The 23,960-nt window shown below is 45.6% G+C and overlaps 1 protein-coding gene across 1 annotated transcript in view; it reads left to right on the forward strand.

The window, feature by feature from the left end:
• The window catches only part of vps33b (VPS33B late endosome and lysosome associated), a 35,311-nt gene extending 16,253 nt beyond the window's left edge, over positions 1 to 19,058 (forward strand). Inside the window, 12 exon segments of the mRNA XM_038784272.1 lie at positions 2,270 to 2,360; positions 4,019 to 4,093; positions 5,085 to 5,149; positions 6,511 to 6,565; positions 8,943 to 8,989; positions 10,984 to 11,116; positions 12,633 to 12,706; positions 14,085 to 14,186; positions 14,961 to 15,036; positions 15,490 to 15,606; positions 17,709 to 17,906; positions 17,959 to 19,058. Of these exon segments, the coding sequence (XP_038640200.1) occupies positions 2,270 to 2,360; positions 4,019 to 4,093; positions 5,085 to 5,149; positions 6,511 to 6,565; positions 8,943 to 8,989; positions 10,984 to 11,116; positions 12,633 to 12,706; positions 14,085 to 14,186; positions 14,961 to 15,036; positions 15,490 to 15,606; positions 17,709 to 17,782 (909 nt within the window). The 3' untranslated portion in view covers positions 17,783 to 17,906; positions 17,959 to 19,058.
• Positions 19,059 to 23,960: the final 4,902 nt, after the last annotated feature.

The raw sequence follows: 23,960 nt of genomic DNA on the forward strand, positions 1-23,960 counted from the left end.
GTGCTACTAGTTTTAGACAGCAAAACCCAGACTTTATGGCACCACTTTGAAGCAAGGTCTGCTTAAAGCCAACAATCTGAAACACAAGACTCTTTTCCTTGTGATTTTCACCCCTCCCCCCTGTGTTTGTCTGTCATGTGTGTGGTTGTGTGTGTATAGAGAGTGGAGGGAAAGATAAAGTGGGGAATTAGAAATTAGGTGATAGTTAACCAATTATGTTTGCTGCATATTTTATTATGGTTTCTATAAACAAAAAGTTATGTTTAATTTTACAAACCTGGTGGCTGTAATTATTCGGCAGCCATGGGCTCTTTGGGTGTTTTTCTAAGAATTATTGTTTAATTCAATTGTGTTGTGCCTCCAGGTCAAGTGGGGCTGGAATTGACTGTGCACTGGCCCAGGGGGTTGCAATAGTGGTGTTCCTACCAAATCATTGTAACTGAACACATGAGTTAACATCCCCAGTAAGATCGCACAGAGAGGCTGGGCAGAGGCGCACTGTGTTTCCATGGGAGTAGTGCCTAATTTCTTCATCCATCAGATCTATTAACCCAGATCCTGAGTTTGCCCGACGGCTCAGACAGTACATCACCATTCTGTCAATGGTACACAACAGGGTATTGGAGCCTGTCGTAATCGCTACTGGGGCAGTGGTCAGCACCTTGAGCTGGGCAGGCTGCAAAGTCTGAATCTGGCTTAAAGGTTTTGTTATCTGAAATTGGGTTCAGCAGTGGGCCCACTCAAACTTGCTGACACTTGGTGTCCAGGCCCACGCTCGGTAAAAGGATCAATCTATTAAAGTACCATGGCGACGACTGTAGCGCAGTGACAACTTCCATTTATATAATCTTATATAACACTAAGGAACAAAGTAAACCCCCGATCCCAAAAAAGGTTAATCACACGCGTATTCATAGAATCATAGAATTTACAGTGCAGAAGGAGGCCATTCGGCCCATCGAGTCTGCACCGGCCCCTGGAAAGAGCCCCCTACCCAAGCCCACACCTCCACCCTATCCACATAACCCAGTAACCCTGCCTAAACTTTTTGGACACTAAGGGCAATTTATCATGGCCAATCCACCTCACCTGCACATCTTTGGACTGTGGGAGGAAACCGGAGCACCCGGAGGAAACCCACGCAGACACGGGGAGAAATGTGCAGACTCCGCACAGACAGTGACCCAAGGCGGGAATCGAACCTGGGATCCTGGAGATGTGAAGCAACAGTGCTAACCACTGTGCTACCATGCCGCCATTGTCAAACATTATTTGACCCCAAGCCATAGAAAGAGTTTTTACAATGATAGATTTTAAGGAACATCTCCAAGGAAAAGAGAGAGAGAGAGGTAAAGAGGCAGAGGGGTTTACAGGGGGTGTTCTTGGGGTCAAAGCAGCAGAGGCATGACCCCCAATGGTGGTGCCATGAAAACCTCGGATGGGCAAGAGGCTAAAATTGGTGGTAATGGATGGGGAACGGCGAGGCCATGGAGGAATTTAAAAACCAAGCCGAGCGGTTTCTAGACCTGCGTATTGAGTCAGCTTCCACGTGGGGTTATTCCCTGTGGCTCAGCTCAGTACAGATGGTGGGGCTGTTTAATCAAGCTGGTTACGTGTACACGGAGAACAGACTGGATATTGGTCAAGATCTGTTCAGCCGAACAAAGACCAGAACACAGTACTTCTACAACGTTCAATAATCAATAACCCTCCCCAGTTGGACACAATCCAATCCCTGAAGCTGCTACGTTTAAACTTATCCAATAGAATTGCAAGCAGCGCATGATTGATCCTCATCCTGACAGCTGTGCACAATCCCAGCAGCCTGTGCTGACTGTGAGAAACAGAACAATAGAACCAGCACCCTGGATTGTTTTACAAAGACAGGATATTAGAAGTAATGTCCTTTTGGTCAAGTGAGCTATCCTAAATCCCTTTGATTACTTATTACTGCTATGTCCTAAAAATACATGTTTAATGGTTAATAATGATTACTCAGTCCTATCATTCATCTCAATCCTTAATAAAATAACTTATGTAAAACTTCTCTAGTGGCATGCTAACTTCAGTTTTAAGAGGTATCATCGCTGAACCCCCCCCCCCCCCCCTTCAAAGACAGGAGGTGATAGATGAATGGGACTTGGTATGAGTTCATCCCAGCAAGATCCAGCCTCTCCAGGGGAGGAGGTGAGAAAATTGGGAGAGAATAAGGGGACATTTTCATGTGTTACAGACAAGGGTCTGAATAGCTTCTTACTGTTCCACACAGAAACGCCAAGGGATGGATATTAAACAGATGAAGGATTTTGTATCTCAGGAGTTGAAGACCTTGAAACAGGAGCATCGGTTACTGAGTCTGCGTAAGTACCTAAGAGACTTAACCATTGGTGGTACTCACACATCTACGTCGGAAAGTTGTGGGTTCAATCTTCTTTTTATCCTGGAGCACAAAGTCTGGACTGACACTCCCATTAGTTTATCGCAAGAATGTTGCATCATCAGAGGTGCTACATTGAGCTGAAGCCCCATCTGACTGCACTATTTGACAAAGAGCAGGAAGTTCCCGTAGTTTCCTGGACATTTCTGTTTGGCTACCATTTCCCACATGCTAACGATCGCCAAGTTTCAAAGTGACTTGCATTATGTGGAGTTTTTGGGGGACACTTGAGAGACCTGATGAAACAGGATATAAATACAAATCCAAGGGCAGCACGGTGGCGCAGTGGTTAGCACTGCTGCCTGACGGCGCCACGGTCCCAGGTTTGATCCCGGCTCTGGGTCACTGTCCGTGTGGAGTTTGCACATTCTCCCCGTGTCTGCGTGGGTTTCACCCCCACAACCCAAAGATGTGTGTTGAACCCACAACCCAGGCATTTTTCCTAGGAGTCAGCGATTGGATGTATAGTAATGTCACCTAGCACCATTAATTTCTCAGGTATTCAACTAAATAATCTGGAAATGTCAAAATAATTTATTAATAATTAAATTATTATAATATAATAGTATATGATTAAGTATAATAATATCTTTATTAGCGTCACAAGTAGGTGTCCATTAACGTTGCAATGAAGGAACAAGTGACTTTGAACCTATGTCTGGATCTGCTGTAAACTAACTGATAGAGATTGGATGCTTTGATTGATCAATAACTCCATTATCATATCACATTGCCTCCCAGGACAGGATAACTAGATGGATAATAGTGTTTTTTGATCTCAGAATTCCGATATTTAACGATGACTGCCTGACGAGTGAATGATTAGTAAGGTAAAGTCTCCATAGTCCCAGATGACCATCGGCTGCTCTGCCCTTTGAAGGGAGAGCTGACTGGTGGGGATTTAACCTGAGGGTCACCACACCTCAGGCAAGGGGCAAGGTTGAGAAGGCGGGGCTTTGATGAATAACCCCAGCCGGTATGGGGATTAAACCTGAGCTGCTCTGCATCACAAACCAATTGTCCAGGCAACTGAGCTAAACCGGCTTTTTCAGAGGGTCGGTGCAGACCCGATTGGCCGAATGGCCTCCTTCTGCACCGTAAAGATTCCATGGATAGTCACATGATACAATGATGCAGTTGTTGACTAATTACAGTGCTCAATCTCTATCAGTGAGTTTACAGCAGACCCAGACATGAGGTGGGAGAAACCTCACAATGTTGGAGAGATTTGGGAAGCAGAGGTCCCAAACCAACTGTTCCATCTGAGTACGTTCCACCCCCCACAGGTCACGTCACAAATTCCTCACATACTGGATCCCAAAATGTTATTTCATGAAAGGAATCCACCTAATTAATTGGCATTTGATCAAATCAATGCAAACTTCTTCCACTGTCACCCTGGACAATCTATGCCGTAGATTGACCACTCACTCCTATATTGAAATATTGTTCCTGCTGATTGGGTTTGAATTTACCTTCAAGCACGGCCTGTATCCTCTGGTTCGACTGTTCTGGACAATGCATAAAGAAATTCCGTGGAGTATCAGCGGTTAAAGCTTTGTCCGTTCGTTTTTCTCTTAGATATTGGAGCGTGCGAGTCAATTATGAAAAAGAAAACGAAACAGGATTTTCAGGAGCTGCTAAAGTCTGAACATGGTATGTGGATCATACAGAGTCCCATAGAATCCCTACAGTGCTGAAGGAGGCCATTCAGCCCATTGAGTCTGCACCGGCCCTCTGAAAGAACACCCTACTTAAACTCGCTCCCCTTCCTTCTCTCAGTAACCCCACCTAACCTGCACGCCCCTGGACACTAAGGGGCAATTTTATCATGGCCAATCTACCTAACTTGCACATCTTTGGACTGTGTGAGGAAACGCACGCAGACACCAGGAGAACACGCAGATTCTACACAGTCAGTCATCCAAGGCCGGAATTGAACCCAGGTCCCAGGCGCTGTGATGCAGCAGTGCTGACCACTGTGCCGTCCCAGCTGCTGTGTGATCAGCTCACCCACATTTTTTTGTTGTAAGTGATGTAATCTAAATGAAGTGGTGGGGTTCACAAAGCACCAACAGGGTAGCAACAAAAAATAGGAGAGAAGTGAGGCACTTGTGGGATTAGTGATTAAGAGAGTTAGTGTTTTAAAGCACTTGAAATTGTAAGTGGAAGGTGAGGAATTCTGCATCTTGGATGTTTCCTGAGGAAGGACGTGTTTTAGGAGACAATACGATAAGTTTTCATTTCTGCACAAAATCATCAAAATCTGATAGAGGAAGGGACCGAAAGTCACCCTGCTATGAAGTATCAATGTTATCCTTAGTGTAAAGAGCAAAACTGGGATTTGGAAGGAAATCGCACCAATTGGGACAATTGCAGGAATTTCCTTATGCCAGAAGTTGATCAGTTTTTAAAATTGAGCAATGTATCACAGAAGATCTAATGCCAGAAATACCTTATTTCAGCCATCAACATCTGGCAGCTTGACAGACCCCTTGCCGGAGATCTATTCCTCTTGCACGTTCCCCCTCGCAGGAGTGTTCCCCGGGCCAACTTGTCTTTCATTCATTTACCAATTTTCTGGCATTCCTTTGTGTGCTTTTGGTTGCTGTTGTATTCATGGACTGGTTTTTGTTTCCCTCCCCAGCGCTATTGGAGGGATTTGAGATCCGAGAGAGTACCAGCTGTATTGAGGAACATGTTAACCGGCAGGTATGGGGCATCAGTGTACATGTGTTTACAATCGCTCAGTCACCTTCAACAGTGGGTGTTGGGGTTGACATACCTCTTGTGCATTCATATATGAGAAATTATGCTTGGGTAAGAATAAGTGATCAATGTCACAGTTGTAACGTCTGCTTTACAGTAATTACTGAGCAAAGATGTGGGAAAATCACCAGTACAGGGATTGGATTGGATTGGATTTGTTTATTGTCACGTGTACCGAGGTACAGTGAAAAGTATTTTTCTGCAAGCAGCTCAACAGATCATTCAGTACATGGGAAGAAAAGGGAATTAAACAATTCAAGAAAATACATGAGAATACATAATAGGGCAACACAAGATATACAATGTAACTACATAAGCATTGGCATCGGTTGAAGCATACAGGGTGTAGTGTTAATGAGTTCAGTCAATAAGAGGGTCATTTAGGAGTCTGGTGACAGTGGGGAAGAAGCTGTTTTTGAGTCTGTTCGTGCTGTGAATCTCACAAAAACACATCAATCATGGTCATTCCTCGCAGTAAAATGGCCCTAAAACCTTATTATATGGACTATCTGTAATTGTTATTTCTACAGAGTGTATTCCTGGAGGGTGCTTGGCAACAATCTGTTATTTAATATCATAGACGAAAGGGAAAATGCTGGAAAATCTCAGCAAGTCTGGCAGCATCTGTAGCTAACATTTCGAGTCCGATGACTCTTTGTCAAAGCTAACAGACAGAGAAAGTGGGAAATATTTATACTGTGGAAATATCTCTACTCGCTCAACAGTATAAATATTTCCCACTTTCTCTGTCTGTTAGCTTTGACAAAGAGTCATCGGACTCGAAATGTTAGCTACAGATGCTGCCAGACTTGCTGAGATTTTCCAGCATTTTCCCTTTCGCTTCAGATTCCAGCATCCACAGTAATTTGCTTTTATATAATATCATAGATTCATTAGTGGTATGTTAGTAAAAGCAGGCTTTAATGAGCTAAGCAGGCCAACCTGGCCCCAAATTTGATTGAGTAACTGGGGACCAGATGGTGGGCTTCACCGTGATTGAGCTCAAGGGAGTAGCCTGGGATCCCATTCATGATGGTTAACCTGCAATGGCGACTGGGAGCGACATAGTGTACGCACTAGGAGAGGCCGGAATTCACTGAATACTCCTCCTACTATTCATGTGGAACCATCACGTTCGGAAGGGAATTTTAGGGAATGTGTTTTTGGTTGGGAGACGAGGAGAAGTAAATGTTGTGCTGAAGAATGACAAATCCCCCAGCCTTTGGTGTTCTATGTTTAGTAACCTGCCAGTCAGCCTTTCCTGCGCAGGCCCCATTTATTCCTGACTCATTTTAATCTTTCAGATTTCTCCACTAGAGAGTCTACGGTTGATGTGTCTCCTTTCGCTGACAGAAAATGGTGAGTCTGAAACCTTTGTAACCTAAATTTATTTGAAAAAAAACTTTGTCCTCTGGTATTTCAGCCCTTGAACAATTAGCGTCTCTAATAATGGCCTTGAAGTCACCTAATTTCCAAAGAAAGTGAGCTCAGCATAACTAACTTTAGCTTAATCTAGATTCTTGATACCTGGTGATCCTCTCTCAAGGGCAATAATATTTTCTTTTACCATAATCACCAAGATTGGTGGAGTAGTGGATGAGGTGGAGGGCTGTTGTCGGCTGCAAAGAGACATTGATAGGATGCAGAGCTGGGCCGAAAAATGGCAGATGGAGTTTAACCCTGATAAGTGCGAGGTGATTCATTTTGGTAGGAAAAATTTGAATGCGGATTACAGGGTCAACGGCAGGGTTCTGAGGAATGCGGAGGAACAGAGAGATCTTTGGGGTTCATGTCCACAGATCTCTGAAGGTTGCCACTCAAGTGGATAGAGCCGTGAAGAAGGCTATAGTGTGTTAGCGTTAATTAACAGGGGGCTTGAGTTTAAGAGCCGCGGGGTTATGCTGCAACTGTACATGACCCTGGTGAGACCACATTTGGAGTATTGTGTGCAGTTCTGGTTACCTCACTATAGGAAGGATGTGGAAGCATTGGAAAGGGTGCAGAGGAGATTTACCAGGATGCTGTCTGGTTTGCAGGATAGGTCTTATGAGGAAAGGTTGAGGGAGCTAGGGCTTTTCTCTTTGGAGCAGAGGAGGATGAGAGGCGACTTAATAGAGGTTTATAAGATGATGAGGGGGTTAGATAGAGTGGACGTTCAGAGACTATTTCCTCGGGTGGATGTAGCTGTTACAAGGGGGCATAACTAAGATTCAGGGTGGGAGATATAGGAGGGATGTCCGAGGTAGGTTCTTTACTCAGAGTGGTTAGGGTGTGGAATGGACTGCTTGCTGTGATAGTGGAGTCGGACACTTTAGGAACTTTCAAGAGGTTATTGGATAGGCACATGGAGCACACCAGAATGACAGGGAGTGGGATAGCTTGATCTTGGTTTTGGACAATACTCGGCCCAACATTGAGGGCCGAAGGGCCTGTTCTGTGCTGTACTGTTCTATGTTCTATAATGAGATGATGGAAACTATACATTACTTGGGCACTAAACACAGTAATGTTATGGATTGGCCTGCCAGTGTGTTTGATAGCCTGGGACAGGATAGTGCTGGAGTTTAAATGCTTACCGCGCGCTGGCGTGAAGCTAAAGCCACCTTCTCTGTTAATATGTATACGATAATGGAGTTATTGATTAATCAGTCGTGCCATTGCCTGCAGTCCCTTGGGATATGGAAGTGCAGAGCAAGGCAGGATTCCCACTTCTGGTCAACACAGGTGGCTGAGTGCGGGCCCCTGCTGTGGACTGCATCTTGTTTGACTGCCATGTTCTTGGCCAGTGCGCAGCTCGCCAACAATTATTGCTGGGACCCCCACGTGGGTAATGGCTACACGAGTGAGGAACCGAGGTGTACCCACCACTGAGGGAGGGAGTGTTTCCCCCTGTAAGGGAGCCAACCCATCCAGGAGAGGAAGAAAATTGGGGAAAATGTTAAAATGGTAACGGAAAATCATTGAACACAGAAACGCAAACAGCAAGCGCTGGGGGGGGGGGGGGGGAAGAGACATGTGAATCTTTCAGCTGGTGACAATGTTCGAAGGGTAGCATGACGCAGCACAGAAGGGGACCATTCGGCCCATCATGCCTGTGCTAGCTCATTGAAAGAGCTATGCACTCCCCACTCTTCCCCTATAGGCCTGCAAATATTTCCTTTTCAAGTATTTATCTAGTTCCCTTTTGTTCACGTTTTCAGGCAGTGCGTTCTAGAGTACAACTCACCTTGTAAAGAAATGTCTTCTAACTTTCATTCTGTTTCTTATCTATAGCTGGTTGCTGCCTTACCCTCCCCTCCCATTGTAGAAACTGTTCATCCCTATTCGCTAAAACCCCTTATTATTTGGACACCTCCCCAAATAATGAAATGAAAATCGCTTATTGTCATGAGTAGGCTTCAATGAAGTTACTGTTAAAAGCCCCTAGTCGCCACATTCCAGCGCTATGTTCGGGGAGGCTGGTACGGGAATCGAACCGTGCTGCTGGCCTGCCTTGGTCTGCTTTAAAAGCCAGCGATTTAGCGCAGTGTGCTAAACCAGTAATCTCCCCAAAAGCGGCTATGTTCCAAGGAGAAGAATCTTTTTTTTTCTCATGAAGGATCTTATCCTGAAGAACTCTCCCATCTTTTCTCTTTAGAGAAGCTGACAGGCCTTCGTGCCTTTATGTCGGATTTTCAGCATTTGCCATTTTTCCTTCTGATCTTGTGTGTTTGCATTTCCTGTTATTTCCCCTCAGGCCTGATTTCTAAGGATTATCGATCGTTGAAAACTCAGTATCTGCAGGTGAGCAAAGAAAGATGCCACGGTCACAGCACTGATCAGGGGTGTGATCTGCTGGGATAAATTTTTGTTCTCGGGATGTGGCCGGTGCGGGTGGGTGGAGAGGCTACAGCCCTGCAACTGAATTGTCAGCCTGCGCTGTATGCTCAAGTTTCTGCAGTGGGACTTGAACCCAGAGCTAAGAGTGCCAGCACTCAGCCGTTTTGATGTTCTGGATTGAGGAAGAAATGTCATCCAGGGCACCACTTAGAAGCTGCAATTTGTAATTCTGCCTTTCCCCAGTTGGTTAGGACCCAGACGCTCCTTTCAAAAGTGGATTAGGGGTTGAGGTGAAGGTGAGGCTGGAGAGACTGTGGGTGGGGAGAAGAGGAAAGAGGTCGGGAAGCAGTGTTGCTCAGTCGACTCGCATCCAAAAAAGGCCTTGTAGCAATTTGCCTTTCCTGCAGTGGTGAAGACGAGAGGGAAACATCGCTTTAAAGTTACTGTGAAAATCCCCTGGTCCCCACACTCCGGCACCTGTTCAGGTACACAGGGAGAATTCAGAATGTCCAATTCACCTAACAAGCACGTCTTTCGGGACTCTCTATGACCACGCCCAATGCTACTACTATTTTTAAATTTCAGGCCAATGTTCTTTGACCCTTCAATTCTGGTTCCCTGTGCATTTCTTCATTTCCTCTACTAACAGTGGAACCGTTACCCCAAGATCTTAGTCCCCTTACTACTTTCTCTCTCCACATTAAAAAAAAAAATTCCCTAAAGGCTATTTCTTTGATCGAGCTTTGGTGAACAATTCCACACAATGTACCTTGAGATCTTTACTGTACTGATAAAGGGGTATAATAATAATCTTTATTGTCACAAGTAGGCTTACACTGCAATGAAGTTACTGTGAAAAGCCCCTAGTCCTCACACTCCGGCGCCTGTTCGGGTACGCAGAGGGAGAATTCAGAATGTCAAATTCACCTAACAAGCACGTCTTTCGGGACGTGTGGGAGGAAACCGGAGCACCCGGAGGAAACCCATGCAGACACGGGGGGAACGTGCAGACTCCACACAGACAGTGACCCAAGCCAGGAATCAAACCTGGAACCCTGGCGCTGTGATGCAACAGTGCTAGCCACTGTGCTACCGTGCCACCCAGATGTCAAGGGGCTTGGAGATTGTTGGAATATGTTGAGATAAAGGATCAGCCATGATCATGTTGAATGGTGGAGCAGGCTCGAAGGGCCGAATGGCCTTCTGCTATTTTCTATGTCTCTGCTGGAGGGATCAGAGCTGCGACAGGATCTGATAACGGTGATCTTGTTTAAATCACAATTACCGAAAGCACATTATGTAGAACCTGCTGCACACTTGCTCTTAGTGTTGTTCTCATGGCTGCCCTGATTATGCAGGCATGCCCATTCATTTACCCATAGCTAATTGATACATTAAACAAAGGGTGGAAATTGACACCCGCACCCAGAGGCTCTGATTGATCGATACATTGTCTACCCAACTATGAAATTGACAATGTGATCTGACATACAATCCAGTCATAATTTGATTGAAGCAAGCAGTGATATTTACTCCAGGGCCAACCTCAGTCACCATCCATTATTGATCAACCTGACATGGTGTAAACGTCAACTCACCTGGAATCTGGCCAACTTGTCTTAATTGAATGTCATGAAGCCGTTGGTTTTGCAGTTCCTGATTTTACAGATTGGGACTTGGTCTCTGAGTAACGGACATGAATAGGGATCTTCAGGATTGTAGGACAAATGACTTTTGATATAATGTAATGTGAGTGTCAGATAAAGTGACTCATGTAAACCGGATTGAATAATATCTGATTGTACACGAGCTGTTTCCAATTAAAGCTGGCATGGGGTTGATGAGTTGACCGTTGGCTCTCCTTTTATTACAGTGAACAGACCACGTCCCCTTTGGAACTCTCTAGCAGCGTTCACTATCCTGACCTGTAACCTCGTTCACATTTATTCCCCTTCCAGAGTTATGGTTATGATCACATCCTGACGTTTGCCAATCTGAAGCAAATTGGATTACTGACCGAGCAGCAGCCAGGAGAGACACTGACTGCAGTGGAGAGCACCATGGGGAAACTCGTGACGGACAAAGCAGTCGGTAAGGTGACACTGGAAATATAAAGTGGTGATATACTAGATGCTGAGAGATTGTAGGAAGCTTGTGTAGTGATATACTAGGCATTAGAAGATTATAGGACCTTTATTTGCACCGTTTGTAGTATTTAATCCCCAGGCAAGACTCATCGTGTCATAATGGGACAAGGAAAAGTGCACCGAATTCTCAAAAACAACTTTTTAAAAAATCACATTAAAGATGATTCCCTCCCCCATCATTTAGGAATATGTTTTCCTGGTGATTTAGTTTGCGAGCACACAGTCTGGTATGGAACTGGCCGATTCATACCAGACCTATGGAATGGTGTTGGGTTGTCTAAGCTCACCTGGATGGAGGTAGGTGTGTTACAGCACAGTAGGTACTTGCTTCCTACAGCGAGCTGCAGGTAGCACCTTGCCTCTCGAGTCTGAAGGTTGCCATTTCAAGCCCTACTCCAGAGACTGGAAAACATAATCCAGACTGACATTCCAGTGCAGTACTGGAACAGTGCTGTACTGCTGGAGATGCATTTGGATGAGATATTAGACCGAGGTCCTGTCTGCCCTCTTGGGTTGGTGGGAAAGATCCTGTGGCATTATTTTCGAAGAAGAGCAGAAACGTTCTTCCCAGTGACCCTGATCAATAATTTAATCCTCAATAAACATCAGTGAACAGATTATCGAATCTTTACCATGTTGCTGTACCAGTTCTGGCTGTCTGTCTGTTGCCTACATTAGAGCTGTAAGCAAACTTCAGACGTGTTTAAGTGGCTGTAAAACATTTTGGAATGTCCTGTCGCTGTAAAATGTGACTTTTATTTTAGAAAATGTTTGATTGAGGCATTTATAATTTTAAACAACAGAGTTCCGAGACTCGCAAAAACCCCAGAATAACATACCCAACTCCCCCCAGCCCTAAACCCTAACTACCCATACATTAGATTCCTTGCCGTTATCCGTCACTTCCATGCCTCGTAAAATGTGACGTTTGACTTGCTTTTGTCTAATGCATACAGTTGGATATTGGGCGAGGTTAGGGTTGGACCTGTCTGTGCTAACTCGTGATGAAATAAACGCAGCAAATTTCACTTTTAATATATTCCCTAGTCTTCTGTCTCCTTGGTCGTGAAATCCTGTCTCACTACTGCTGACATTGGCTGCGAAGCTGTGTATGGTACAAGCTTAAGACAAGCCTCCTCGTAGCTTGTGGCACCGTACATTACAGCTCCAAACCTATGCTACATCTGTGCCCCGTTTCCACTGCATGTATGTTACTGATTTACCTCCCTGGTGATGTTATGTAGTTAAAAATAATTTTTTAATTAGTGTACAAGATGTGGGCGTCGCTGGTTAGGCCAGCATTTATTGCTTACCCCCTAGTTGCCCTTCAGAAGGTGGTGGTGAGCTGCCTTCTTGAACCGCTTGCAGTTGTTAGGTAGGGAATTCCAGAATTTTGTGACAGTGAAGGGAACAGTGATACATTTACAGTACTGCAAATGTTGTGAATCATGTATTTTCAGGGAAGTTGACCGATGCCTTTTCATCTCTGGCCAGAAAAAGCCATTTCAGAGCTTTGAGTAAACGGCTGAATCTGGTAAGCACTGAAAGAAATAGTACAATAACTTCGGACAACATTTCCCGGCCTTCGGACAACATTTCCCGGCCCCGGGTTACTGTCCGTGAGGAGTTTGCACATTCTCCCCGTGACTGCGTGGGTCTCGCCCCCACAACCCAAAGATTTGCAGGGTAGGTGGATTGACCACGCTAAATTGCCCCTTAATTGTAAAAAATTATTGGGTACTCTGAATTTAAAAAAATAACTTGGGACAACATTTATAATGAAGAGCCTAAGCTCCCCTGATGTTTCACTGGATAGGGTTCAATTCCCGTACTGGCCTCCCCGAACAGGCGCCGGAATGTGGCCACTAGGGGCTTTTCACAGTAACTTCATTGAAGCCTACTTGTGACAATAAGCGATTATTATATTATTATTAACTGTGTCCATTATGGAACAAGATCAGAGAATGCTTGACAAACCCAGCGGGTCCTGCAATACCTGTCTGGATTTCCTGCTGGGTTTTTCAAACTTTGTCTGTTCTTGTTTCAGATTTCAGCATCCGCAATATTTTACTTACCCAGATTCAATGGGCCGAATGGCCTCTATCTGAGCTGTAATCGTCCATGATTAGTTCTGCTACTGAAGGTGGACAGAGGGAATGTTTATTTTCCTCTGTTAGTCTGTTTGTATGATGTGGAGATGCCGGCGTTGGACTGGGGTGAGCACAGTAAGAAGTCTTACAACACCAGGTTAAAGTCCAACAGGTTTGTTTCAAACACGAGCTTTCGGAGCACGGCTGATTCACCTGAAGAAGGAGCCGTGCTCCGAAAGCTCGTGTTTGAAACAAACCTGTTGGACTTTAACCTGGTGTTGTAAGACTTCTTAGTCTGTTTGTAAGCAGTACATCTCAAAAATCTAATGCATGGATTTCAACCAAGCTTGGTACACAAGGTATGGCCCAAGGAAGAACTGATTGCTTTTTGGCGAAGGTGCAGATCCAGATCTGGGATTTTTTTCAAAAGATCCATTGGGAGACAAAGCAAATTGATTTTTTTTTTTCAGAATGTGAATGCAGTGGGTTGTTTGATTTGCAATATTGTGAATTGTCTGTGTTGCTGTGGTGGAATCTGTCGCGCTGTCAAAATGTGAGCAGAGTTTTCAGAGCAGGTTGATGGCCGGGAATTGACCTAAAGCCTCCTCAGTGAGATGGAAGGTCTAAATAAAAATATTTATTTTTTCAGCTTGGTAGATACAGAGCATCAACCAGGCAGGGAAATAGCTTTGAGTAGGTGTTGCACAATTGGAATAACATTGAGTTAACAGAATGTGGCTGAGGTATGCTTTCCACTGTGTCCCTTCTTCACCCGTCTTGTTTCCTGCACCATAGCACTCAGCATCTTCTGTCCCTTTCCAGATTCCCCGCACTGAGGAAGAGTATGATCTGAAGGTGCCACGGGACATGGCCTATGTATTCAGCGGTGCATATGTTCCACTGAGCTGCAAGATTATAGAACAGGTGGGTTCTGTGCAGTCTTAACACAATCCATCGATCTACAGAGCAAGGTGAATAAATCCATTTTGTGTTTATAGGCATGGAAGGTCAAACAGAACTGTTGCCCTATTTAATTAAACTCGCAAGAAGCTGCATGTTTTGAAATATTTAACTTTATTTCTTTTTTTTTATATAAATGTTTTTTATTCAGTTTTCATGTTTTATATTGAACAAATTACAAATTGTTAGAGAGAGAAAAAAAAAACACAATTAACATATATATTTACAGGTGAGAATCTTCGTAGTAATAACTGTGGCCTCCCCTTTTCTTTATTTCTTTGATTGTCGCGGAATAAATTGGTTTAGTTTGTAGGGCATAAATATATTCCCCGGATTTTGACTAATCGTAATAGCAAGCATGCGTTGTCAGGAAAACCTTTCTTTGGTGAGATCACACTGCCAGTGAACAGCACTAGATGCCAATCGAACTTGGTACACCGTGCTAATGTGTCTGATCACAGCGCGCTGTACTAACCCTCCTGATCACCGACGGTGCACAGCAATAACACTCGTGACCCATGGGGGTTTTCTTTGTTGTGATGCAAGAGCTACACCAAACGAAAGGGAAAATGCTGGAAAATGTCAGCAAGTCTGGCAGCATCTGTAGGGAGATAAAAGAGCTAACGTTTCGAGTCTGCTGACTCTTTGTCAAAGCCCTTTGTCAGGAGCTATATCAATGCAGGTTGTTCCTCTCTCGCTGCCCCACGTTCAGTGTGACGTCTCTTTGTGATCCGTCAGGTGCTGGAGCGTGATGGCTGGGCAGGAATGGAAGAGGTGTCGCGGTTACTAAACAATAACGAATTTATCACCGTGGGTAAGTTTCTGAATTGCTCGGGTCCGTAATCTAATTGTGTGGGGGTGTTCCCTCCAGAGTGCCTGAAGCCATTGTGTTTGCTTCTGTTTCCCTCGTATTGGTCTCGTCTGCTTTCTGAAGGTGCCACGGGCTGATGCTGCAGCACAAATTCATGGGTATCGAAAGCCCTTCGGCTCCTTCATAATCCCCCGTGTATGAGCGCAGCCACGGAGTGGTTGTGACTGGATGAGGGCTGGATTCCATTCCCGTGACAAGAGCACAACGTGTTACGATTATCTGTTGAGATATGTGCATAAAGAATCCGTCACTGGTGCAAAATACTCGCAAGTGGCAGCTCTTGGGGAACTGTTCGACGTCGGAGATGGACGGGGCACTTCAATGTCTTCTGACCTAACCCCAGGAGGCTGCTGCTCTGTGTCTGAAGTGCTGTCCGTGTGTTTTTTTTAATTCTAGAAAGGTCCACAGATGCGGGACAATGTAGCAGTGCGCAGAGAGTGATTCTGGTGGTGTTTCTCGGAGGCTGCACATTCTCGGAAATTGCAGCACTGAGGTTCCTGGGCAAAGAGAAAGGTAACGACGGTCATCTGGTGTCAATAATTCCACCAGCCCCTCCGCTTTTTCCATCGACGTTATCCCATGACTGTTCCTGTGAGGCTGTGTTTTAAATGTGTCTTACCAAAGCAAAATACTGCAGACACTGGAAATCTGAAATATAAACAGGAAATGCTGAGCAGGTTGGGCAGCATCTGGAGAGAAACTAAATTCTGATGGCGGATCATTGAGACATTTATATCCGCACAGATGTTGCCCAACCTGAGGAGTATTCCCAGCACTTTTTGTTGTTAAAAGTGTATTTAAGGGTGGGCCGGCAGCGCAGTGGTTAGCACTGCTGCCTCACATCGCCGAGTACCCGGGCAGCCCAGCGGTGCAGTGGTTAGCACTGCTGCCTCACATCGTAGAGTACCCGGGCAGCCCAGCGGTGCAGTGGTTAGCACTGCTGCCTCGCGTCGCCGACTACCCGGGCAGCACGGTGGTGCAGTGGTTAGCACTGCTGCCTCGCGTCGCCGACTACCCGGGCAGCCCAGCGGTGCAGTGGTTAGCACTGCTGCCTCACATCGTAGAGTACCCGGGCAGCCCAGCGGTGCAGTGGTTAGCACTGCTGCCTCACATCGTAGAGTACCCGGGCAGCCCAGCGGTGCAGTGGTTAGCACTGCTGCCTCGCGTCGCCGACTACCCGGGCAGCCCAGCGGCGCAGTGGTTAGCACTGCTGCCTCGCGTCGCCGACTACCCGGGCAGCACGGTGGTGCAGTGGTTAGCACTGCTGCCTCGCGTCGCCGAGTACCCGGGCAGCACGGTGGTGCAGTGGTTAGCACTGCTGCCTCAAGGCGCCGAGGACCCGGGCGGCCTGGCGGTGCAGTGGTTAGCACTGCTGCCTCAAGCCGCCGAGTACCCGGGCGGTACGGTGGCGCAGTGGTTAGCACTGCTGCCTCACGGCGCTGAGGTCCCAGGTTCACTCCCGGCTCTGGGTCACTGTCCATGTGGAGTTTGCACATTCTCTGCGTGGGTCTCACCCCCACAACCCAAAAAGATGTGCAGGGTAGCTGGATTGGACGCGATAAATTGCCCCTTAATTGTAATGAAGGCAGGTTGCGGCTCTGTAATGGGGAAATGGAAACTGTAGATTTAAAAGAAAAAGATTTCAAACCTCGATACACGACCAATGGCTGAGCTGTCCTGGTGGCTTATTTGGGAGTGTGTCGCTGCTATAAGGAGCAGGAGGCCCCAAATTCACTGGCCTGATCTCAGTTAATTGATTTCAGCAGTCAGGGTGATGCAGTAGCTGGTTCCACTGGGAGGAAGTGCAGCTTTCCAGGGGATAGATTTTAGATGATTTGTGAAAGAACGAGAGGCAGCATGGGCAAACTTTGTTTTAATGCATTGAGTTCCTGTATCTGAAATGTCAGTGGAAACTGATTCAATAATATTGAAAAGTGAATTGGATAAATATTTGAAGGGGAAGAAGATGGAGGGTAGTGGGAAAGAGCAGGGGGGGGGGGGGGTGAATGAATAGCTCCACCAAATAGTGACACCAGTACAGTGCGCAAAGTGTGTTGCTCTGTATTATTCTGTGATTACTACTCCTGGACAAGAGAAGTGTGTGTGTGCGTGTGTATCAGCTGTGGATATCTAGTATATCAGCTTTGGATATATGAACGATCATGTAGAATAGTGTGTAATTACAGCATCCAGCCACCAGATGGAGTAAGAGTACATCCCACAACCCACACGGTGGCCCACGTGATCTTGGGGAGTGAGTTAGGAGAAAGGGTTTGGAGACGGTCGTGGTTTTCAGTGTGTGTTGTATTTATTTGATCTAATACTTAGCTTTTTCGGCATACTTAATTCCCAATTTATAGCGTGGTGTAGATAAATTGACTTTGATTTAGTAGAAAGCCTGCATGTTCTTTGTAGCTACGCTACAACTTTAATAATATTAATTTGAACAAAACAAAGAACATTTTAGACCCACGTGGCTGGGACTTCACTCAAACGTGACTCAAAGGCTTCAGAATAAGAGGGAGGGAACCAGAACGGCATCTCGCGTGCTTGCTTGTCAAGAAGGCGATTACGTTTGACGACAACCAAATCTGTTGATTCTATCTTTCCCACAGGATACAAGTTTGTTTTTGTGACCACGGCCATCACAAACAGTTTCCGCATGCTGGAATCTCTGCTAGAGTCATGAAAGGGCACCAGCTTCCTCCGTAAGAGCGCTACAAGAGAGCTGAAACAAAATTAAATCCAGCCGAGAGACTAGCCTCCACCTCGCCGTAACCTCACTGACTGGAGTCTGATAACAAAAATAGGGTTGGGGGGGGGGGGGGGGGGGGGGGGGGGGGGGGGGGGGGGGGGGGGGGGGGGGGGGGGGGTCTCTGATACCTGAAGAAACTGTGGCACTTTTTGAGATTTAACTTCATCTGCGGCCAATATTATTTGAGGTACCAATCCTGTAAAATGGCTGTGCAAATGTGAGCTGGATCTGTTGAAATCCTTCTCTTGATTGCTCGGCAGAGGAATTTGCCTGGATATATTATTCGGGGAGGTCAGAATGTATTCTCGCTAATGAGGCATTAGCAAAGACCAGAACTGGATTCACATCGCGTTGGGACAGTTTTTGCGGGTGGGAAAGGATAACATTGTTCTCCTGCAGTGCCTGTCCCATCCCCGGAGCAAAGCACAGCCAATGAGCAAATTCACAGTGTAGTCACCATTGCCTCTTAGACAGGTGTGCCAGTTAGCTTGTGCACAGCAAGCTCCCACAGATAGCAATGAGATAATGACAGGGATAATTGGAAATTCCACATCACTCCACCAATGACCAGCCCCACGGGCATGCAGGAATGTAAACAACGTTCGCGACTTTATCAATGACACCTCGCCAATTTCTGAATGGAGTGGATTTAGAGAACCGGACTTATGTTTGTGGAGGATCAAGTATTGAAATAGGAGTGAATGTCTACAGAGATGAAAGGGAGAACCAGGAATACTGGGAATCTAGGTTCACAGAAGTTCTACGCCTGAAAGAGGAAGTAAAATAGGTTAATATTCTGCATTGGGTTGCTTGCTTTTCTGATGGAGAATCTCAAATGAAACATTTGGCCTTGTGGTATGGAATATGGTGCCGATTAAAGATTGAAGATGATTTACAATGTCATTATTGTGAGAAAATGTTACAATTTCTGCACAGGAGCTGCACTGTGAATGTGGTGCGCCCATCTTAATGTAATTTAGTTTTACTTTATACCAAAGCTGCATAATCTGTAAGGTTTAGAAGTCTTTTGCCCTGAAAACACCTGAAATCGCTGTAAATATTTGTGATAGTGCATTATGATGGAGTGCATTTATTTAACAAATCCCATGGATTAAACTATTCACTGAAAGCATCTTTTACATCCCCAATTCTTCCTTATCTTCCCCTGCAGTCACTAACTCCTGTCTCTTGCTTCTCGTACTTAAACCAATTGAAAAAATAAGAATAATATTTATGATTGTCACAAGTGGCTTATATTAACACTGCAATGAAGTTATTGTGAAAAGCCCTTAGTCGCCACACTCCGGCGTCTGTTCGGGTACACACAGGAAGAATTCAGATTGTCCAAATTACCTAACAAGCACGTCTTTCAAGACATAAGAACTAGGAGCAGAAGTAGACCGTCCGGCCCTTCGAGCCTGCTCCGCCATTCTATAAGATCATGGCTGATCTATTTGTGGTCTCAGAACCACTTACCCGCATTCTCGCCATATCCTGTAATTCCTTTATTTTTCAAAAAAACATCTACCCTATCTTTAAATATATTAAATGAAGTAGCGTCTGCTACTCCTTTCGGTAGGGAATTCCATACTTTAACCACCCTCTGAGTGAAGAAGTTCCTCCTTGATTCAGTCCTAAATCTGCTCCCCCTAATCTTGAGGCTATGCCCTCTTGTCCTACTTTCACCTACCAGTGGAAACATCCTTTCTACTTCTATCTTATCCATTCCCTTCAAAATTGTATATGTTTCTATTAGATCCCCCCTCAACCTTCTGAATTACAGTGAATATAATCCCAATCTACTCAGCCTCTCCTCATACGATAACCCCATCAACTCCGGAATCAGCCTAGTGAACCTCCTCTGCACCCCCTCTTGTGCTAGCACATCCTTTCTCAAGTGTGGAGACCAAAACTGCACACACTACTCCAGGTGTGGCCTCACCAGCACCTTGTACAACTGCAACATTACCTCTCTACTTTTAAACTCAATCCCCTTCACAATGAAGCTTGTGGGAAGAAACCGGAGCACCCAGAGGAAACCCACACAGACACAGGAACGTACAGACTCCACACAGACAGTGACCCAAGCTGGGAATCAAACCTGGGACCCTGGTGCTGTGAAGCAACAGTGCTAACCACTGTGCTACCGTGTTGAGCATGGTGACGAAAAGATTGAGGTAGGGGGTTAATACAAGAGGTTTACAGCAAAGCCTAATTAATACAGTCTTACTTATCCTCTTCATTCCTTGAGGTACATGAGGCTGCTTTTTGCCGTTTCTGTAACTTGATATTTTTACAGGGTGGGATCGTTGGCCCTCGGCCTAACTGCCAAACTGGAGGACCAGTTGTTGTTTTTTGTCAGACGTGTTTCGCTGAGACCCGTTCAGCTCGGTTAGACTGCGCAGGAGCCAGAGCTGACATAGATCTCAGGATCGCTCAGGCACTGGAGCCTCCCCACCACGTCACGGTGACAGCAAGGGGAGGAATGAATACATTCTGCACCGACATATTTTACAGCAGGATCAATCCGGACACATTTCAGGAGCTAGAACCTTTGCGGGGACCTGTGCCTAATTGTAACCCCCCTCAACTATTATTCTGACTGTAGTCAAATCACATAAATACATGAAATCTTATTCTTCCTGATATTAACGTCCAGTGTGCTAAATTTCTTGCTTGTACCAACTATAAAGGGATATCTTGGAATTAAAAAATATATAGTATCATAAATTACAACATGGCAGTAAAGGCAACTTGCTCCATCCCGCCAGTACTCTTCAACTGAAGAACTCTTTCTAATTCCATTTCCCAGCTCCCATCCTTGTATATTGTTTTGCATTCCTTTCCCAATTCCGTCCAATTTACTTAAATCTGGTAAACTGTTAGCTACTTCGGTTAATGCCAAAAATGTTGACCTTTTTGAATCGGACTATTGCAGCTTACATTAAGATGTGATTTAAGTACTGCCAATATTTATTATTGGTGATACTTGAAAGTTTGTTTCCAAAGCTGTGAAATTTCACCTGTATAGAAATACTGTTAGCCTTGGAAACTGAGATTGTGTCACTGAACTGCTTATCTGTGTGTTTATGTACATAATGTGTAATAAATCTATTTAAAAATACATGTTTCTGCATACTGGATTGAGGTTGACATCTGACATTTGGGGCTTTTCATTTCTTCCAGTGTGTGTGTGTGCGCAAGCAGGCTGTTCAATTGTATGGATATTATGCCTGGTTTTATTATGGCCCACTGAAAAGATGGCACCTCGGGCAGATGAGTCCCCCCCCTTCCCCCCCCCCCCCCCAGTACTGCACTAATGTGTCAGCCTGGAATCTGTGCTTAAGGCTCCAGAGTGAAGCTTGGGCCCACAACCTTCTGACACAGTGGAGCGTGTTACCACTGACCTGGTGCAGCTTAAATATTGACCCTCCAGACTGCTCCTACTGGACATGGCTGCCCTCCATTATCTTAGCAAAGACCTAATTCTTCATACGCGAGCCAAGACCATCACCGTTGGGAGGTTATTTTTACCACGTTTGCCCTCACATCGCTAATAATCACAAACAGCATCAATTTTGTATGCAGAGAAGTTTCATGATGCAGCTTCAAAAGACATTTAAGGACATCCATAGACTCCCGACAGTGCAAAAGGAGGCCATTCATCCCTTTGAATCTGCATCAACCCTCCTGAAAGAGCCCCACCCTGTAACCCAATAACCTCACCTAACCTTTTGGACACTAAGGGCAATTTAGCATAGCCAATCCACCTAACCTGCACATCTTTGGACTGTGGGTGGAAACCGGAGCACCCAGAGGAAACCCATGCAGATACGGGGAGAACGTGCAGACTCCGCACAGTCACCCAAGACTGGAATTGAACCCGGGCCCCTGGAGCTGTGAGGCAGCAGTGCTAACCACTGTGCCGCAAACAAATCATTGTTTCAGAAAAGTAAACTGATGAATGGTAAACGTTTCCTGTTGGTCTCTGGTCCGGTCATAACGTGACCCCTCCCTGAGACACCAGAAAAAGAATTAAACTGAAGGAACTCCCACAAACAGTAGTGTTGTGTATTCATATTTGTTCCTATTTGGAACAAGGTCAATTTAAGAGTCCCATCGTGTGACTTATTGATGACGCCATCGGCTGCGCGGGCAAACGATCTTGACAGAGTGTTGAGTAAACATCTTTCCAATAAAGCTCTTGTCTGTTGTACCTTCATGGTCTGCAAGCCCATCCTTTAATCATAGCACAAATTGTAATTAATCTCGTGTTAACCTCAGAATGTGCCACATGGAGCGTTTAACTGGTAGAATTAAAGGAACAAGTCCAATATTTTAAGTGCTGATTTGCAACGTTGCCCTTTTTCTATTGATTTCAGCAATTTGCAAAATGGTCGTATTTGAATGATGTAATATAATTTCACAAGTTCTGATTCACATTTCTAAGAATTATTTTTTATGCATGTAAACAACATAAGGAACAGGAATGGGAGTAGGCAATACAACACCTATTACACATGTATAATGTAACCAAATTCTCTCCGTTGCAACCTTGTCTAGTTCATTGATACTATTGCGGTCATTGCTCTGAAATTTCCTGTTGTGTTCCTCCAACACCAACTAGATTGTTCTACACAATATTCCTCCCCTCTACAATCTCAATGTGTTGAAATTAAGGCTTCTATCATGCGGTTGTCGCTTAATTTGTCCTATTTCAGCACCTAATTTCCCACAGTTTTCCCATTCACTTCCAATCTAAAGGGAGTTTAATTCCAAGTTTGTTACCATGACTTTTAAACATGGCCATCTTGCCTCTTCCCTTCTACTGTTCAATAGGGTTCTTAATCAAGTAACAATTGAGGACGGAAAACTTGGAAGGAGGATTTTTTTTTTAAATTATGGAAATATTGGAGCATGATTGGGCTTACTTTTGTCAAGAAATGTTCTCTACTACAAAAAGCTGTAACCAAAGAAGTGTCATCTGATGGTGAAAAATCTCAATATGAATGGTAACTGACGCTACCAGTGTGGGTTGCTGTGATTTTACCAGTTTGTAAGAGCTTTGAAGTTGGTTTTGTGATTTTTGCTTCCATCTATAGATGTGCTGCGTCCTCTGTAATGACATTATAACCATCCCCTCCCAAGTTGGTGTCACCATATTAGTTTGAAAGCAACTTTTAGATAAATAATAATAATCGCTTATTGTCACAAGAAGGCTTCAATTAGGTTACTGTGAAAAGCCCCTAGTCGCCACATTCCGATGCCTGGGGACGCCGGTAAGGGAATTGAACCTGTGCTGCTGGCCTTATTCTGCATTACAAGCCAGCTGTTTAGCCCACTCTGCTAATCCAGCCCGATTTTTCTATTGGAAACTGAAGAGCAATTCAACACAAACCCCTATTTTCATTAGAGGTCACTTTTGCGTCCCAAGGTGAGGGAAGCCAGGATATAGATCAGTGATGAGGTGATTGAAACGTGGAACCAGGTGGCACAGTGGTTAGCACTGCTGCCTCCCAGCGCCAGGGACCTGGGTTGAATTGCAGCCTTGGGTGGAGTTTGGTGGGTTGGCCACGCTAAGTTGCCATTAGAGTCGAACGGTTGGGTGGGGGAGGTGAGGCTGCCCTTTCAGACCTCTGCTGCACTGCAGGGATTGAATGGAGGGGCTGAATGGCCTGCTGCTGTGGGAAGGGGTGACGCGGCGCCGGCCGTGCGTGTCCAGGCGGTGAGGTCATGTCTGGTTTGCGCCGTGACGTTTGGAGGACGTGACCAATGGGAGCTCCCGGCGGTTGGAAAGTTTGAATCGAAAGAGGAGCAACCGTCACTGAGAGAGAGAGGGTCACACAGACTGAGAGAGACAGCACCGGGACCGGGGGAGAGAGCACCGCGAGAGACAGCACCGGGACCGGGGGAGAGAGAGACAGCACCGGGACCGGGGGAGAGAGCACCGCGAGAGACAGCACCGGGACCGGGGGAGAGAGAGACAGCACCGGGACCGGGGGAGAGAGCACCGCGAGAGACAGCACCGGGACCGGGGGAGAGAGAGACAGCACCGGGACCGGGGGAGAGAGAGACAGCACCGGGACCGGGGGAGAGAGAGACAGCACCGGGA

The sequence above is a fragment of the Scyliorhinus canicula genome, chromosome 24 (assembly GCF_902713615.1).
Source record: "Scyliorhinus canicula chromosome 24, sScyCan1.1, whole genome shotgun sequence".
NCBI classification, from domain to species: Eukaryota; Metazoa; Chordata; class Chondrichthyes; order Carcharhiniformes; family Scyliorhinidae; genus Scyliorhinus; species Scyliorhinus canicula.